The sequence below is a fragment of the Microcebus murinus genome, chromosome 28 (assembly GCF_040939455.1).
Source record: "Microcebus murinus isolate Inina chromosome 28, M.murinus_Inina_mat1.0, whole genome shotgun sequence".
Taxonomy (NCBI): Eukaryota; Metazoa; Chordata; class Mammalia; order Primates; family Cheirogaleidae; genus Microcebus; species Microcebus murinus.
In genome coordinates this window covers 11,180,206-11,199,241 of record NC_134131.1, presented here as the reverse complement: position 1 = coordinate 11,199,241, position 19,036 = coordinate 11,180,206, and the positions used below count along the sequence as shown (strand labels likewise).

The following is a 19,036-nucleotide window of genomic DNA, read 5'->3' as shown; positions in this document are numbered from 1 at the left end:
ATGTGATAGAAATGACATTCTAGGAATTCCAAAGCCCAGGCCTTAAAAGGGCTGGTAGCTTCCACTTCCTGCTTCTTGAAACGGTCTTTCTCAGAATCCAGCCACCATGCTGGGTGCTGGGCAACAGGGAGAACCCAAAGCACATCAGGCAACAGCCCCACCTGGGAGCCAGCTCCAGCTGTCACAGCCATCCAGTGGCCACCTGGGCTGTTCTAAGACCACTCAAACCCTGGTGACTGTAGCCCCAGCCAAGACCACACGAAGCAGAAGAACCACCCAGCTGAGCCCAATCCCACACAATCACAACTGGCATCAACATGGCCATGGCTTTAAGTGATTAAGTTTTAAGGTGGTTACTCAGGGACAGATAACTAAAACAGCAGATGTGTGTGGGGGGGAACAAATGGCATAGTATCTTTAGCACTGAGTAATATCTAGCTCTGTAGCTTTGAGTGAGTTACAACCTCCTGGAGCTTCTGTTTCCTCATCTCTAACAATGAGAATACTGCAGGCCCAGCATACTCTACAGGGCAACTGGGAGACCCACACGAGATCTCCTGAATGAGAGGACTTCATAAACAGCGTACCACCAAGCAGAATGAAATCAGACACCAGTCACATTTGTCTCCTCTACTGAGCTCTGCAGCCACGAACCCATGCCCGACTCTCCTATGCCTCTGATGTTTGAAATTTACCTTGTAAGAAGGAGCCAAGTCATCTTTCTCTCTAAAGCACCTGCCATTCTTGGTTAGGTCATCCTGAAGAATGAAGCCACTAAGGACAAGGAGCAGTCTGGAGTGCCAGATCACCCTGGTTCAGATGGTGGCTCTGCCACCTGCTGCTTGTAACATTTGGGGCCGGCTCCTCCTTAGCCATTCTGAGGTTTAGTTTCCTCATCCATAAAAAGGGATAATCGTGGCACCTACCTCACAGGTAGGACATTAAGATTAAATGAGATGATACATGAAAAGCCCTTAAGCACAACTGTATCAATTGTTATCACTGTTACGCTTTTTACTTTAAAATTTTTTTTAAACTATCATACAGTAAAAGTGACTTTTTCGGTGTACTGTTGTGTAATCAGGCATCCTCAAACTACGGCCTGCGGGCCACATGTGGGCCGTTGTAGCACATTTATCCGGCCCTCCGGGTGTTGTTGCCGCCGCTGACTGTCCTGCCTAGCAGCCGACTCGTCCCGGGCCCACAGTGCGCATGTGTGGAATGTGCCCCACTCTCCAACGGCCTCCAACGGACTGAGGGACAGTGAACAGGCCCCATTTAAAAAGTTTGAGGACCTCTGGCATAAATTTTCACACACATGTAGATTTGTGTGACCACCACCAAAAGCAGGACACACAAAAGAGTTCCATCACCCCAAACGCTCCCCTGTGCTATTCCTCCATAGTCAAATTCTCCCTCCACCCCTAGCCGTGACAAATGCTGATTTCTTCTCCCTCATTAGAGTCTGGTCCTTTTGAATGCCATATAAAAAGTGCCATACAGCATGTCACCTTTTGAGACTGGCTTTTTTTCCCTCCACATATGCTTCTGAGATGCATCCAAGTTACTACATTTATCAATATTTTATTCCTTTTTATTGCTAACTAGTTTTCAATTGTTTGGCTGAACTATGGTTTATGTAACTGCCATTACTTTTTCATTTTCTTTTTCTTTTTTTTTTTGAGGCAGAGTCTCACTCTGTTGCCCAGGCTAGAGTGAGTGCCGTGGTGTCAGCCTCGCTCATGGCAACCTCCAACTCCTGGGCTCAAGCAATCCTCCTGCCTCAGCCTCCCAGGTAGCTGGGACTACAGGCATGTGCCACCATGCCCGGCTCATTTTCTTCTATTTTTAGTTGTTTGGCTAATTCCTTTCTATTTATAGTAGAGACGGGGTCTCGCTCTTACTCAGGCTGGTTTCAAACTCCTGAGGTCAAGTGATCCTCCCGCCTCGGCCTCCCAGAGAGCCAGGATGACAGGCGTGAGCCCCCGCTCCTGGCCTAATTGCCATTACTTTTCATAATTATTTTCACGAGCCAAGGAAGACTCCAGGAACGGAACCAGCCAACCACAGCTGCTGGGCTCTAAGGGTCCCTGGGAAAATACCTAATGACTGCTGAAACCTCCCGATTCAAAGCTGCCAGGGACCCGGGAGTCCTTTCGGCCTCACACTTGATAAACCAAGGGACAGACGCCCGGGGGTGACTTCCTTCATCTCACACAAAACCGGATTTGAAAGCGGGTCTCATTTCTCCTCCCCGTGTGAAGCGTGTTCCAAAGCCGGGGAGGAGGGGCCGCTGACTGTAAAGCTCTCCGCAGCCCCACGCCGGGACAAGCCACACGGTCGGCCCCGCCAGCCACGAAGGCGGGTCCCAGGACTCCGCGGATGCCAGCATCCTGGGTGCTCAGCGCCCTTCCGCAAGAGGGCACAGTGCTGCCCGTGACCTGTGCCTGTCCTCCCGGACACCCTGCACCACCGCCAGATGGCTTCTAACGCCCAGTACGATGTACGCGCCACGGGAATGGTCGCTATAGTGCACTTTAAACTTTACTTTTACTTTAAAATGTACTTTTTTGGCCAGGCACAGTGGCTCACGCCTGTCATCCTAGCACTCTGGGAGGCTGAGGCAGGAGGATCGCTCGAGGTCAGGAGTTCGAAACCAGCCTGAGCAAGAGCGAGACCCCCGTCTCTACTAAAAACAGAAAGAAATTAATTGGCCAACTAATATATATAGAAGAACTTAGCCGGGCGTGGTGGCACATGCCTGTAGTCCCAGCTACTCGGGAGGCTGAGGCAGGAGGATCGCTTGAGCCCAGGAGTTGGAGGTTGCTGTGAGCGAGGCTGACGCCACTGCACTCTAGTCCAGGCGACAGAGTGAGACTCTGACTCAAAATAAATAAATAAGTAAGTAAGTAAATTTGTATTTTTATTGCTGCTGCTGTTGCTGTTGTCTAACCCCTGAGCATTTTCGATTTGAGGCCGGTCCCGCCGCAGTGCGGAACTCACAGACGCAGGACGTGGCAGACGCGGAGATGCAGTCCTGGAGCCACGTGGCCCATCCTTGGGAAACGGCGACTCGAGCCCACGCGACCACGGACCCGCGCCGCACCCGAGGCACACGGTCACCCGGAGCAGAGTGATGCCGGCCGGGAGCAGGCTGCAGCCCCCGTGTCTCCAGCGGGGGCCGGCGGCCAGGGTGTGGCCGCGATCACTACGGCCTCCCCGGGGGACAGCGCTCCCGGCCGGCCACTGCTGCTCGGGACCAGCTACTCCGCGGCGAGACGAGCTGAGTCCCCTCCCCGGGGCTCCCGGGCTCCTGTCCTCGACTGGCCGGACACAACCCTCGTCCACCTCGCTTTCCCCAGAGGAAGAGACGCTCGGGCCCAGCTCGGGCCCTCACAGGTCGGCCCCAGGCTGCAGGGGCTCTCCCGGCACCGTGGCCCCAGGGAGGCCACCGAAGATGGGGAGCAGGGAGAGCGAGAGCATGCATGCGCCCCCACAGGGCCCCCACCCATCGTGGCAGGGGCCCCCATAGCCAGGCCTGCCCCCCTCCCTGGAGAGGAGACGGTCCCCGTCCCCGAGAGCTGCACGTCGCAACCCCACGGTGGCATTTCATCTGGAGCCCGAGCCTGTATGTAACGCGTGTGTGAAAACATGACACTACTATCCGTGACGCCTTTCCAAGATAAAGAACTCGGAGGAGGCTGGGCGTGATGGCTCACGCCTGTCATCCTAGCTCTCTGGGGGGCCGAGGCGGGAGGATCGCTCGAGGTCAGGAGTTCCCAAACAGCCTGAGCAACAGCGAGACCCCGTCTCTACTAGAAAATAGAAGGAAATTAATTGGCCAACTAAAAATATATAGAATACATTAGCCAGGCATGGTGGCGCATGCCTGTAGTCCCAGCTACTCGGGAGGCTGAGGCAGGAGGATCGCTTGAGCCCAGGAGTTGGAGGTTGCTGTGGGCGAGGCTGACGCCACGGCACTCACTCTAGCCCGGGCAACAGAGTGAGACTCTGTTTAAAAAATTAAAAAAATAAAAAAAAATCAGGAAACAGAGGGAATGACTTGGGGGTTCTACCTTCTTATTTGGCCAATAGAAAAAAGAATAATCCATCATCCATTATCAACACCATTTCACTAAAAAGACGCTGGAGTTAAAAATAAAAAGAAGATAAGCTCTTTACATGCCAGAACAAAGAGAAAAAAAAAAAAGAAAAAAATATATAAAAGACTTAAAATTTTAATAATATAAAAAAAAGTTAAAAAAAATAAAATAAAAACGAGAGAGAGATGCGATCTCAGGGTAAACGGTCACACAGTCCTCCAGGGCAGTGCACTGATGTATGAGGGGGTCTGCGCCGCCCTCGGCTCCGCACGTGGCCGTGGCCTCACCTAGCAGCCGTGCGGCCTACACCGTAGCTCAGCTGATCCCGCCGGGGGGAGTCGCTTGCGGCTGCAAGGGGGTCTCGGCGGCCTGCGAATGACCGCGGCGCATGCACTGGGACCCCAGGGACGCGGCGGCGGGGCGGCCTCCCGGGGACAGGAAGGACCGACCGCAGGACCCGCTCTTCCCCCGCAGAACCAAGCGGCGACCCCAGCACGAAGCGACACGCGTACCTGCGCCCTCGGCCTGGGTGACCGGCTCGTGCTCGTCGTGGTCACCAATCTCACCTTGGCACAACGCTCCCATGACAGGCTCGCAAAGTGCGTGCCGGCACAGGCGGGGACCGGGAGGGAGGACAAAGGCCCACGCGGGCTGGGCGGGGCACACGGCGCCGGCTGCAGCGGAGGCAGTGGCTGCGGTCTCACCTGCCCGCACCTGCCACGCCACGTGGCGCGGCCGGGCACGCACACTCACGGGAGGAAACGCCCTTCGCTAAGGGCGCCGAGCACCCAGGCGCCCTCACTCCAGACGGGGATGTTCAAGCCGAGGCCAGGAACGCGCCGGGTCAGGCAGACGCGGGCCACGGCGAACTCTATGGCGTGTGAATTACACCCCGGTAGGCTTTGATCAGGGCGCGTGTGTGCGTGTACACCCGCCCCACGCACGCTCACACCTCTCCACCTGAACTCCCGCCCAGGGAGCCAAGACAGAAAAAAGACTGCACAAAGGAGGGTATTAGAAATATTTAAAGGAATCCTTTTAAATACCGTGTCTACCTAAAAGTTACACTATTTATGTTATCATTAAAACTGGAAGATATTTTAGAGACGTCTACAAGAATTCTGGTTTTTACTATTATTTTAAATATAAGCTTTCAGACTTAGCTTCCAAAAAAAATCATCTGCTCATCTTTGACTAATCTTTCACTCACCCTGGCTTTTCCCTATTCGTTTGTATTCGTTCCAAATTGGTTCAAAGTTATTGAATTTTCAGTTAAGAGGCAGAGAAATGTACAGCAGACAATAATAGCCACAGTGTCTACAGATACACAAACTAATTCTTCTAAGTAACACACACAGTTCAGACTCCCTTCTGGTCATCTTGTGATGGCATTCTCTACAATTTTGGATAAAAACCATAAACACACATCAATCATTCATTCAACAAACATTTATGGAATACCCACTCTGCTCTAAGATCTTGGGGCAATTTTCTTTGCACATCCCTCAGCCATTGGGTTTTTTTTTTTTTTTTTTCTTTTGAGACAGAGTCTCACTTTGTTGCCCAGGCTAGAGTGAGTGCCGTGGCGTCAGCCTAGCTCACAGCAACCTCACACTCCTGGGCTCAAGCGATCCTGCTGCCTCAGCCTCCCGAGTAGCTGGGACTACAGGCATGCGCCACCACGCCCGGCTAATTTTTTTCTATATACTTTCAGTTGGCCAATTAATTTCTTTCTATTTTTAGTAGAGACAGGTTCTCGCTCTTGCTCAGGCTGGTCTCGAACTCCTGACCTTGAGCCATCCTCCCACCCATCCTCAGCCATTGTATCAGTTTTCAAATGTAACTCATGTTTTGCAGCCAAGCCTGAATTATGACCAAACGATCGATTGCAGCGGGATGTCAGTAGGGTTTGTCTTTCACAACAGAGTACCGGCCCTGAAAAGGAGCTGTCCCTTGCACACCACCCGGGTGTGTGGCTCCCCGATGGCAGGGACGCCGTGCCAGCCGCCGGGCTGCCCTCCTACCTGGATGGTGGTGTTGCCTCCTTCTAGAAGGGCGATGGCCAGCAGGATGCTCTCGTGGAACACCCGGTCACTGGTCGCGTTCATGATGAGGTCGATGACCAGGTTGGAGGCCCCTTCCTTGTCCAGGTGACACTGGACCTCGGCCAGGCTCATCTCCCCCCTGCTCATGGAACCGGATCCGGAACCTCCCCCTGGGAAGATGGAACATTGTTTTTAACAGGCACGATCGGGGCGGCTAACGAGCATCGCATACACGGTCCCTAACCCCCTTCCCCATGTTATTTCTGTTTATTTTTTATTTTATTTTTATTATTTTTATTATTATTATTTTTTTGAGACAGAGTCTCGCTCTATTGCCCAGGCTAGAGTGAGTGCCGTGGCGTCAGCCTCACTCACAGCAACGTCAATCTCCTGGGCTCAAGCGATCCTCCTGCCTCAGCCTCCCGAGTAGCTGGGACTACAGGCATGCGCCACCATGTCCGGCTAATTTTTTCTATATATGTTAACTGGTTAATTAATTTCTTTCTAGTTTTAGTAGAGACGGGGTCTCGCTCTTGCTCAGGCTTGTCTCTAACTCCTGACCTGGAGCGATCCTCCCGCCTCGGCCTCCCAGAGAGCTAGGATGACAGGCGTGAGCCACCGCGCCCGGCCTACCCATATTATTTCTTTTAACTCTTTGACAGCCCCCAAAGAAGGCACTAACTATTAACACAGAGAGGTCGTGAAGTCACTTGTGCAAGGGCACTGCTTGTACGCAGCAGAGATGGTGTTGGAGCCCAGGCAGATAAGACGAAGAAAGAGAGAGACGCTTCCAGCAAGCGACCGAAAGCCACCCAGCAGAGACTCTCCCTTCCATCAAAGCACAATAACTTGGGGCAGAACTGCTAAGAACCGGTTTGAAAGAGACAAACCAAACTCAAACACTTCTTAGAACACTCTTAAGAAAGTTTAGGGCCGGGCGCGGTGGCTCACGCCTGTCATCCAGCACTGTGGGAGGCCGAGGCGGGAGGATCGCTCCAGGTCAGGAGTTCAAAACCAGCCTGAGCAAGAGCGAGACCCCGTCTCTACTAAAAATAGAAAGAAATTAATTGGTCAACTAAGAATATATAGAAAAAAATTAGCCAGGCATGGTGGTGCATGCCTGTAGTCCCAGCTACTCGGGAGGCTGAGGCAGGAGGATCGCTTGAGCCCAGGATATTGAGGTTGCTGTGAGCGAGGCTGACGCCACGCACTCACTCTAGCCTGGGCAACAGAGCGAGACTCTGTCTCAAAAAAAAAAAAAGAAGAAGACAGCACGGAGGCCACTGAGCAGAACGGGTGCTGACCGTGTCAGGGAACGCAGCGGCCCTGAGGACTGGCGCCACCACGGGCAATCCCGGAACCGCTGACGCACGCGCCGCGCGGGTCAGTTCAGAGCGAGCAGAGCGCACTCGGGGCTCCGTCCCAACGCCACCTTCTCTGAGCTGCTTGGCCTTCGTCACGGCCCTGCGTCCACGGCGCAGGCTGGAAACTGGGCTGCGCGTTGTCCTTGCTCTAGCTCAGGGGTCCTCAAACTTTTTAAACAGGGGCCAGTTCACTGTCCCTCAGACCGCTGGAGAGTGCGCACTGCGGGCTGGGGACACGTCGGCTGCTGAGCAGGACAGGCAGCGGCCGCAAAACACCCGGCGGGCCAGGTAAATGTGCTAGGTGGCCCGCAGGTGGCCCGAGGGCCGTGAGGACGCCTGCTCTAGCTTCTCAGAGCTTGTGTTGCCCTGCCTTGCGTCCCCAATCCCCTCATGGTGCCCCCCTGTGTGACAAATGACCCCACGTCAGAACGCAAAGAGAAACGGTCTTGAGAGGTTGAGCGTGGGACTTGCGCACGCACTTGGGGGTGTCTAGCGCTCCGTGCCCACCTCTGGGATACCCTGAGTGCCCACCTCTGGGATACCCTGAGAACTGCGTCTACACCCTGAAGCCCGCACGGCTCCAGGAACCGGGCAAGATTTCATGTTCAGTTTTCATCTGGGGAGAAATCCAAGCTCCTTCCCCCTGGAATGTGCTAGAACACGTTTGCCAAACAACTAGGCATGGAACCCACCCCGTGGTCACCCCCACAAGATGGACTCACATTTGCGCTCTGAGCATTGAGCGCCCCTAAAAACCCAACCTATGAGACACCCTACCCTGAAGTTCCACGTGTCTGCAACTTTCACCTGTCATGGTGCTTAAAATGATCTGAAACACTGGGAAGGACCTGTTTTTAAGCATTTCTGTACAGCGATGTTTTCTGGTAAACTCCCGTGACAGCGCGCAGGTGCACACGGCATGGGCGTTAGGGTGAGAGAGACCAGATTCGAATTACAGACCAGCCGTCGATAAGCTTCCATCTCCTCTGACAAACTGGGAGGAAGCCAGCACCTGCTGCCGAATTAGTAACTGGAGGAGAAACTGAGGTCAAGAAGGCAAGAAGCTCAGGAAAGCCCCGGCACTCAGTGCGTGCAGAACGATCGGTAGCTTTCCCGATCCTTGCTGCCAGTGCCCTCGTCATTTTACGGGATGACACTGAGTCCTAACCACCACAGGAAAACCTGCCATAAAATCCAGCACCCTCAGTCGCTCGAGTATCACCAGGAGGGTCACCTGCGTGGGAAAGAGGAGCAAAGGGCACAGCCGACACGCAAGCGCAGGGCCGTGCTATCCTCTGCAGGGAAGCGTGTTTAGGCATCCATTTAACTGTAGAACCAAAAGGCAAAACAAACTGCTGAGAAACGCACTTTCGACACAAATTCATCTGTTGCTGCAGTTCCGGCCCGGCAGGCGGAGACATGCAGCTGTCACGTGACACACGTGAGTCACACGTGCAGTCCACGAGCGCGTCACGCGGCCTACCTCCTCCCCCGGGCTTGCTGGGTCCTCCGGGCGACAGCGGGCCATTGCCGAAGCTCGTCAGGCTCTCTCTTCTTCCCGAAGGTCTGATGTTTCCATAGTAACGGTTGACCAGAATTTGCCTGAGTGCCTCGCCCTTAATCCAAACAGGACAATGACATCAGGTTCTGAATGTAAAGTGCAACTGAGAGACTAACACTCAAAAAAAAAAAAAGACACACAGGGGGAACTCAGTTATAATTGGCCTAGTTTCACTCAGCGAAAAGACAAATTATTAACAAAAGCATTTGGAAACTCTGAAGTTAACTGCAATATTTTCTCAGAAAACCAGATCATATTTTTTTAAAGGCAGAAATCTAGAATATTGACTATCTGAAGGACCCTCTCTCATGTAATGATAGGACATAAGAGTAATTTTGAAGGGCAACTAACAATAACAAAAATCTCTTTGGGGTAAGTTGATAAAAATTTGGTCAAATTGAAAATTTTACAGGTCAGCTCTCTACTCTCCAATATAAAAATGTTATTTCAAGCACAGGGTTTATTCCCAAGGTCCTAAAAAAATATTAAGCTATCAGAGCAATAGAGTATAATGATGTAAAAACCCAAAGTAAGCCTTTCTTATAAAAATAGTCAATGGGCCAAACGGTAAAGAAAAAAACAATGGAATGGGAAATGAATCAGTGGCAGATATCAGACACGTCCCACCAAAAATAGTCAGCATGGATGAAAAGCCACTTTGTCTGGGATTTGCTTTAAAATAAACAGGGGAAAAGGGAAGGCGGAGAGGGACAGACTAGATAGTTTTTGAGGCTGAGCTACGAACGGGCACCGTCAAAATTCTTCTGACTTGTTTGTGTATGTTTCAACTTTTTCGTAAGAAAAAGTTTTAAAAATATAAATATCAAAAGAATCCTGGACAGGGGGCTATAAGAGCTCTCGCTCATAACTCTAACCAAAAAAAAAAAAAAGAACAACAACAAAACAAACCCACAGCACTTTGATTTGTTCATTGCTACAAATGAACAAATTTGGGGGGGGGGATGGTGGCAAAACCAGCACAAAACAGATAGTCCCAGCTTTGTCACACCTTCAGCCATGCTCCTACCGGACCCTCAGACCCTCTTCTAATCTGCAGGTTTCTAAAAGTCAGAGGCTGGCTGAATTCCTTCCTCCTTCCCCAGGACAAAGTAGTCAGAGGTGAGTGAGAAGTCTAGCAGAGAGGGGAGGTGTTAAAATCTGGCAGGTCTCTAAAATAGAGACTCGAAAAAAGTTCTTCTGAAGAGACCTGCCACTGTAACATGAGTCAGTAGAATTTAAAGTGACTTGTTAATAAGCTCTGAGAATAGGTCTGGAGGTTTCAAGTCAGGTGTTTGCAAACAAGATAGAGGGCAGAAAATTCTGGGCTCTTGTCAACCCTCAAAATCGTGCAAAGTCCCAGGGCTACGGGGTCAGGTTTATCTCGCAATCCCTGCTGCTAGTCCAAGCCCCCGGGGACAGATTGGGATGGGGTGACAGGGTAGAGGTCGGGGAGATGGAGGAGGAGAGACTGATTTTTAAATGAATGTGCAGGAAACAGAAAATCCCAACTTTCCTCTCTCCATTTGACCCATAAATACATCCTCTCTCATCGTAGTTCTCCAAAGAAGGGTAACTTTTTTGAGCTCATAAAACTCATTCGCCACCTGGACTGACCGTAAATTCCAAAATTCCAAGAGAGCTTCAAATGGGGAAGTTATTTGTGATGTTTCAAGTACTTTTTAAACAAACTGCTCAAAGGCAGGGTAAAAAAAAATTCAGCACAGGCTTCTTTAACGGCTTAGAAAACCCCACTTTGTTTTAAAGATCCAGCTTTACTGGTGTTCCAGGGCTCGGGCACCAGGACAAACCCATCCATGCTCTCCAAGGAAGTCACTGGGAACACCGGGTGGCTTAAAAAGGCTGACTTTGAAAAAGAAACACAAATTTTAAAGGACCATTCAAGAAAACCCACAAAAAAAGAAAGGAGGGAAAGCAAAGATTCTCACAGTGTGGAACATGACAGATTAAATATGATTTCCCTCTTTTAATATCCTGATGCATCTATTAGATTTTACTGTCAACAAGACATGGACTTCTGGTTCCAATGACAGGAATGGCAGGCAGTCAGCATCCTAACTCCCTAACTGCACCCCACTTTGGCACCCTGAGGACACTGTCTGAGAGGTGGCTGGCTGGCGGAGAGCTGTAAGCCAGGGAAGACGGCCAGTGCGACAAGAATCTGGAAGAACACAGGGCCAAATGGCCACGTCCAAGAAGTATGGCCGTGAGCAGTCAACAAACAGGCATCCCTTAAAGAATCTCAACTAGACCCAACTCTACTTGGGGTGGAGTGATTCAGTTAGATTTTCAGGTCCTGGTGGTTGGTTCTGTATTTTTTTTCCCCCTCCCTCCCTGCTTTGTGGTTTTGAGGGTAAACAGCAAGACCCTGGGCAGTTTGCAATCAGGCAGGCAGGAGGTAAAGAAAGGAGCACGTGGACTCCGGGAACTGGAAGTCCGCACTGATGCAGCCCGGGTGCCAGGTAAAGTCACCAAGGGATCTCATAGTACCGTTTTGCCTCTCCTTCCACGGAAAAAACCCTAGCGGTTACCATAGCAACTGATGCATCAAATGGTACATTTTCCCCCATAAGAGAATATCATGAAATGTGCTCATTATGGGGGAAAAAAATAATTCCACCCCACAAACTTTTATTTTTCCCCCCTCCGTCTTAATTATAAGGTTTTTGGCACATACTAATCTCACCACCTCTACTCACAAAAAAAATTAAACTGCAAGGGGAAAAAAAAAACAGAAAGCAAGTGGAATTTTTTTTTTTAAACAATGAATGGATGAGATGTATTTTTTTTTTGTTTTTTTTTTTAAGGAATAAAGATTAAGAATTTTAGGTAAAGGGGACAGAAAAGAGAAAACAGATAAGAATTATTAAAAGTTATGTAAATCTCCAGTGTAAGCACTTGGGTTCAAGGAAAATTCTGTTTTTCTGAGCCAGTCGTTTAATTTGGGAAAAAATTAAAATCTGCAGAAAAAAAGCCTTCCTAATCATCTTGATATAAATTACTCAACAATCCTAAGCTGTTCACGATGTACCAGGCTGAGAAATCTGATTGCAGATGGGGAAAAAAAAAAGTGACTTCCCAAATAACGTCACTTCTTCAGCTTGAACATTTGGCTGTGCAACCCTCTTTAAAAATAATACCAGTTTTTTTTTTTTTTTTTTTTTTTTTGCCAGCAGTTTACACCTACAGTATGCAAACAAATATCAGATGTTTGTCTCGGTAAGAAATTCCACGCACATTATTACCTAACACTGAGAAAAGAAGAAAAAATCAAGAGAGTTTCATTTGTAATAAATGTGAGGTTAAAACAATAAAAACTGGCAGATCGGTGGTGATGTGGAGCAAAAAAACCAAGCTCCTAACTGGCCATTGTGCTAAAACGACTCTCATTTATGTCAACGACACTAGCAGCTAATGAACTTGCATGGGAACAGAGCCAGCGCTGAGCAAGGCACTAAGGGGTTAATATTTGTGCCATTTCGCTTCCCAGGTTCCAGCCGCTTAAAAATCATGTGCTTGGGGCAAGATCACCCTCTCCGGTGAGCTGTGAGCCTCTCACACCTTACTCAGCACTAAGGCAGCGACTGGATTTAAAAATACCTTCCTTCTCCTACTCCTGTTGCCTGCAAAATCGCCTAAGCGCTTCCATCTGCAGGATAACGACTTAATACAGTAGTTAATATCCTGCGTAGTGTTCCAGCCACCGTGCTAAGTGCTTTTCAGACAGCTCAGTAGACGGTTCTAGGGGGTGGGGTCTACGATCCCATTTTACAGCAGAAGAAACTGAGGCACAGGGAAGTTGAATCATTCGCCCCAAATCACACAAGCTAGTGCCCGGCAAAAAGAGACATGAACGTTGTTTCTGGCTCCGAAGTTCTCGGGCACAGGCAGCGTCCGGTACCAAGTCCCCCGAGAGCTCAGGACATGAGGGACGCCCGGTGAGCCTCTGCCCCAGGCCTTTACTCCTAATCCCTGGGGGGACCGTTAAAGGGCAGGTGAGGGTGGAAAATGCACGAATTCAGGGTGCCCCTGGTCCGCCCAATGACCCAGGATACAGGACGCCAGAGGAGATGAGCTGCGGCCCTGCACCCCGAATTCTGCTGCAACGCCTACTTCCTAGGAACTACTGCTCGTCTGACAAATCACGAAGTTTCTCTCTCCAGCAGAGGGAGAGAGCGGAAGGGATGGGGGCGGGGGGACAGGGTGTGTGGCAGGACAAAGGTGCATCAGGCTACCCGTGGATAGGGCATAAACTCTCCAGGACACCGATGGCCGTTTTCTAACCCCATGACCTTGGGCAAGCTGCTTAACCTCTCTGAGCCTTGACTTCCTCCTCCGGGAAGTGGGGACGAAGGCCGGCTGTGTCGCCGGGTCAGAGGAGCATGAGTAAGAGTTGACGAGTGGACACAGGTCAAGAGCTTAGCGCAGCAACTGCGCATGATAAACTCTCGGGAAACCGGGCCGTGCAGCTACCTTCCGAACATGGGAAACATAAAAATCAGCACGCTCATGTCTGTGTGCCACTTAGCAGATGGCTGGCAGGCACCACCAGCACCTTCCAGAAGTATCCACCCTTTGGCCCAGGAATTCCTCGTCTAGGAATCTATTCAAAGACACACACATTGGTTCGTGTCCTTGTCAAAGGAAGAAAAAAAAATGATGTACCATTTGTTAATTTAGGGGAGTTCAGGCAGCTGTGAACTTGCAAAGACTTAAAAAAAAAAATGCTCGGATATAAAATGACAAAAGCCAGGTACAAAAGTTGTCTACTTAGGATCATCCCAATGGCAATGCGAGTGTGGATGTCTCTGCTGGCACCCGAGCTCATGTGTGTTAAAAAAAAAAATGAGAGTAGAAGGAACTATTTATTAAAATGTTAGCAGCTCTTATGGCTAGGGAGAAGGAAATATTAGCTTATTAGTGGCCCTAATGGCTGGGTAGTGTAATTATGAGCCTTTTATTCATTATAATTTATTAATAAATTATAATGATCATCAGTTAATAAAAAAATTTTTTTTCTAAGACTTCAGCTAAGGAGAAAAAGAAGGAAGGACATGAAAAGCTTACTTGGTCACTGTTTGGAGGCTGGGGACAGCGCTCTGACCGGGCACGTAAGAGGCAGAACTGCTGCTTAGTTTCACTCACGCCCATCGCTACGATCGCCCGAGTCAGTTAATGCTTTAACAGTGTCAACAACAACAGAAGCTGTCTTTCAATGACAGGTGCGGCAGGTGTTAGGGTCATTGGCTCCCATCAACCAAGACTCGAGGCTACGTACCCTTTTATGGTCTTCCAGCTGCCTCAGTGGTGGACTTGCTTCGACCTCCTGCTAAGCACGCAGAAATGCCACTTTAAGTGCCACAGTAAGCAGACACTGCCATCTTCAGCATCAGTCCCAGGCAAAACACACCGCGAGCTCACATGCGACACAGCCAAGAGTTACACGAAGGGAGAACAGGTCTGTTTTCGCTTTTCCCCCAAATCCTCATGCTTGATGACTTTAGACGCTGCCTAACCAATGCCCCACCCCCACCCCTCTTGTGCGCTGTTTAAAATGGGCAGATACATGACTTTGGGGCCAACTTTATTGCAAAGATCCTGCAAAGGAAGTTCTATGTTATATATTGTCACATTAACCCAAAAGCGGATGTAATGCAAGACCCAACTGGGCAGGTCCTCAAGGTTCATACATGCAGCACGGCACAGCACATGCATAAGGACATCAAGGCACACGCTTCTGAGCACACGCAGACAGGGGACCACGGGGCTCGCCCCGCCCCACCCGCAGACAAGCACCCTAGCGAAAACCGTCAACAACGAAGAGCTCTGACTAGAAGGCTAGAGACTGGCCGCCAGCCACCGCCCAGCCCGCAGCTCAGCGGCTTGATCGCGTGTTCTCCTTTCACTTTGTAATGGACTCCTTTCAAATAAAGTTCACTTTACACCCTGATCTACTGTGATTTTTTTTATTTAAGTTTCCAACATTAAGTTTTGAAAATTGGAACTATGGTTTCCTCAAAAAGCTTCTCTGTGATCTTTTTTTTTTTTTTTTTTGAGACAGAGTCTCGCTTTGTTGCCCAGGCTAGAGTGAGTGCCATGGCATCAGCCTAGCTCACAGCAACCTCAAACTCCTGGGCTCGAGTGATCCTTCTGCCTCAGCCTCCCGGGTAGCTGGGACTACAGGCATGCGCCACCATGCCTGGCTAATTTTTTATATATATATCAGTTGGCCAATTAATTTCTTTCTATTTATAGTAGAGATGGGGTCTTGCTCTTGCTCAGGCTGGTTTTGAACTCCTGACCTTGAGCAATCCGCCCGCCTCGGCCTCCCAGAGAGCTAGGATGACAGGCGTGAGCCACAGCGCCCGGCCGCTTCTCTGTGATCTTACGCACGCCGTTAATAAAGTTCAGTCCCTCATTTAGCAAGCTGAGCGAGCGGCAGGAAGGACAGAACCGAGCAAGGGCACCGTGAGACCACGAATCTACCGACGGCGCTAACGCCGTAAACGGACACCCAGAACGTCAGAGCTGTGCAGGACCCAAGTCAATTTTGTCTAACGTGGGTAAGGTCTTCACGCCCCTAATCTCTCTAGCGACATCTCCAGAACTAGGACAGCTTTAGGCGAGAACCTTCAAACAGCCCCACCCCCGCGCCTGGAGGACAACTGGTCTGGCGCCAGCTTCTAGAACTTTCCATCTACGCCGAGAGCCACGGCCACGGCCAGGAGAGCCACGAGCAGTCCCCAGGCAGCCTCAGCATGACAACCCACAACTTGACCAGGCAGCTGGGCGGCGCCCGCATCCCGCACGCGACAGACACAGGGCGGCGACACACCTCGGCGGTGGCGTTCTCGGCATCCGGGGCTGGCGGCAGCTGCTTGGGGAGCAAGACGGAGCACGTGAGTCTCGGCACCGGCACCTTGGGGGCCACAGAGAAGTCTGGAGACCGACACTCGAGGACGGAACACGGGGAGGGGAGACCAGAGACGAGACGAGGCCACCTTGCTCCGTCGCCCCACCGGAGTGGGCTTCGGTGACCAAGGCGACCAGATACTTTGAAATCAAACTGAATGTGGTTGTGCTGGAACAGAAAACGGCCTGGGAAGGAGGAACACGTTCACGACGAGGGAAGACACCAGGCCGGGCGCGGCGGCTCACGCCTGTCATCCTGGCACTCTGGGAGGCTGGGGCGGGAGGATCGCTCAAGGTCAGGAGCTTGAAACCAGCCTGAGCAAGAGCGAGACCCCGTCTCTACTACAAATAGAAAGAAATTAATTGGCCGACTAATATATATAGAAAAAATTAGCCAGGCATGGTGGCACATGCCTGTAGTCCCAGCTACTCGGGAGGCTGAGGCAGGAGGATCGCCTGAGCCCAGGAGTTGGAGGTTGCTGTGAGCGAGGCTGATGCCACGGCACTCACTCTAACCCAGGCAACGAAGCAAGACTCTGTCTCAAAAAAAAAATAAATAAAAAAATAAAAATAAGGTAAGAAACCAAAAAAAGCCTACCACTGACCAAGAAGGAACTATGCGTCTTAAAACCCAGGTGTCAGAGGAAGGACCAGCCAGCGCACATCTGGGACAGTGTGGACAGGAGCACAAGTGACAGCGTGGGTCCCATGGAGGCTGGGGGAGGCGGGGAGGGGGCCCAGGTCACGCAGGGACCCAGAGCGCCGGAAAGTGCCACACGGCCGCTGTGACAAGCACAGGGCTCTCTCCTGCGTCCCTCCATTCTCCACGCCCCGTCTGGCCGCAGGGCTGAGACCCCCAGCGCTTGGGCGTAGGGGTGACTCGTCCCCGGGAGAAGCAGAGTCCCAGGATGACTTGGAGGATGGTCATCCCACCCACGTGTCTCCTTCAGGGGCCTCACGGGCCGGGGACCCGCCAGGCCATGCGGCCGCCTCCCCGCAGTCCGTCCCTTCTGGCCAGGACGAGAGACGAGAGGACGCCTCCGAGGGACCCGCCCGGCGTGTGTCATGGTGCACGCGGTGGCCACCGGCAGGTGGAGCCTGGGGACGAGCCCACTGCTCCACGAGAGGCCAGCGCCACTCTCTGCCTTCCAAGAGGACCGTGCCTGAGCAGGGGACCGATGTCAGACGTCACCGCCAGACCCCTCCCGGCCGCTCCGGCCTGAAGTCCCGCAGCACCAGATGCACGGTCTGGGGCCAGGGCAGGGCAAGGCTCCCCTGCAACTGAGCGACCTTGGCCCATGGCAGAGCCCGGAGGCTGGGCTGGTATGCCCCTCCCGAGGCTAGGCGGTGGCCGCCGGGTGCAGGGCAGAGTCCCCGCTCGAGGCGTGCAGGAGGGAAGCCACGCAATGCGGCCCAGCTCGACTCGGCCCACTGGGGCGTTTAACCGCCAAGACGGAAAAAATCCTCTTCGTACAGGGCTGCTGTGTTATGCAACCTAACGCTTTCTGTCTTTTTTTTTTTTTTGAGACAGAGTCTCACTTTGTTGCCCAGGCTAGAGTGAGTGCCGTGGCATCAGCCTGGCTCACAGCAACCAAAAAACTCCTGGGCTCAGCGATCCTCCTGCCTCAGCCTCCCGAGTAGCTGGGACTACAGGCGTGCGCCGCCACACCTGGCCTGTCCGTGCGTTTTACAGCAGCCCGAGAGTAGACAGAGAGCAGCTTTATTTTCTAACATTTGCGTCAGCTACACGCCCACTGGCACATGACTTACACTGACCCTACAGGGTTGGAACCACAGGGTTACAGGCGTGGGTTTGCTATAGGGACCCACAGAGACACCTACACCCTCACTCCTTTGCCAATCAAAACAAAAGCTAAGGAAATAGAGGTGATGGAACTGGAACTAGTGTGTCATTTGCTCGAATTCTCTTGCCTGTGCTCTTTTTGTCCAGAGAAGCATCCTGAATTCCTTCAGGATGGCCACAAGTGGTATCTATCTGTCTCTTAGCCACTCGGAGAGCAGGGGTTATGTTTATGATTATACTGACACTCAGTTTCCTTCCTGAATTGTTGTCGCGCATATTTTACAATTAGTTTAATTATTTTTGTTTTATTTTTGAGACAGAGTCTCACTCTGTCACCCAGGCTGGAGTGCCGTGGCGTCAGCCTAGCTCACTACAACCCCAAACTCCTGGGCTCAAGCGATCCTCCTGCCTCAGCCTCCCGAGTAGCTGGGACTACAGGCGTGCGCCACCATGCCCGGCTAATTTTTTCTATTTATAGTAGAGACGGGGTCTCGCTCTTGTTCAGGCTGGTCCCAAACCCCTGACCTCAAGAGATCCTCCTGCCTCGGCCTCCCAGAGTGCTAGGATTACAGGCGTGAGCCACTGCGCCCGGCCTAATTAATTTTTAAGAACTCAATTTAAATTACCTTGGTTTTCCTTAAACCAAGGAAAGGTTTGGTAAAGAGAGGGTGCTTTGCAGCTTCAGGAATCAGCATCCAACCAGAAGGACAATTTTTGGTGCGGTCCATTCATGGAATAGACTGGAAAACCTGAGAGCACTGGACATGTGTCATGTGACCACAGCTCACCAAGAGCTTGGCTCTGGCTGTGTGACCCTGAGCCAGTCACTGAACCTCTCTGAACAGGCTTCTGACCTGCTCAAGGAGGCTGGGCAGATATTCTTTACGATTCCTTCCAGCTAAAACATTAGGTCATGCTTGGGATATTTTCAGTAAACTTCATTTCGTAATACCTAACAAGCAAGCGTCCGAAATAACACAACTGGCTGGGACACAAAACACTTCCAGCCACAGAAAAGTCCAGACCATACCTGGTATATAACTTGGTAAAACAACCAGCAGCCCATACTGCATGCTTCCTCCTGTAAGGATTTTGGCTAGGTTTCCCTGAGGATAGGTTTATTTTACAGCAGTGAGCTGCAGTTTTGATAAAACATAAGCATTTGAATGAACGATGTATGTTCAAAGTAAAAGCTACACAAACACAAATATCATGTCTAATACCCAAAG

The 19,036-nt window shown here is 51.1% G+C and overlaps 1 protein-coding gene across 1 annotated transcript in view; it reads right to left on the bottom strand.

Moving 5' to 3' along the window:
• Window positions 1-19,036, bottom strand: part of ITPR1 (inositol 1,4,5-trisphosphate receptor type 1) — a 351,525-nt gene that overhangs the window by 109,774 nt on the left and 222,715 nt on the right. The window contains exons 41-44 of the mRNA XM_075998552.1: window positions 15,927-15,965; window positions 14,370-14,420; window positions 8,996-9,128; window positions 6,128-6,318 (exon numbers count right to left, since the gene is read on the bottom strand). Of these exons, the coding sequence (XP_075854667.1) occupies window positions 6,128-6,318; window positions 8,996-9,128; window positions 14,370-14,420; window positions 15,927-15,965 (414 nt within the window). The remainder of the gene's footprint in view (window positions 1-6,127; window positions 6,319-8,995; window positions 9,129-14,369; window positions 14,421-15,926; window positions 15,966-19,036) is intronic.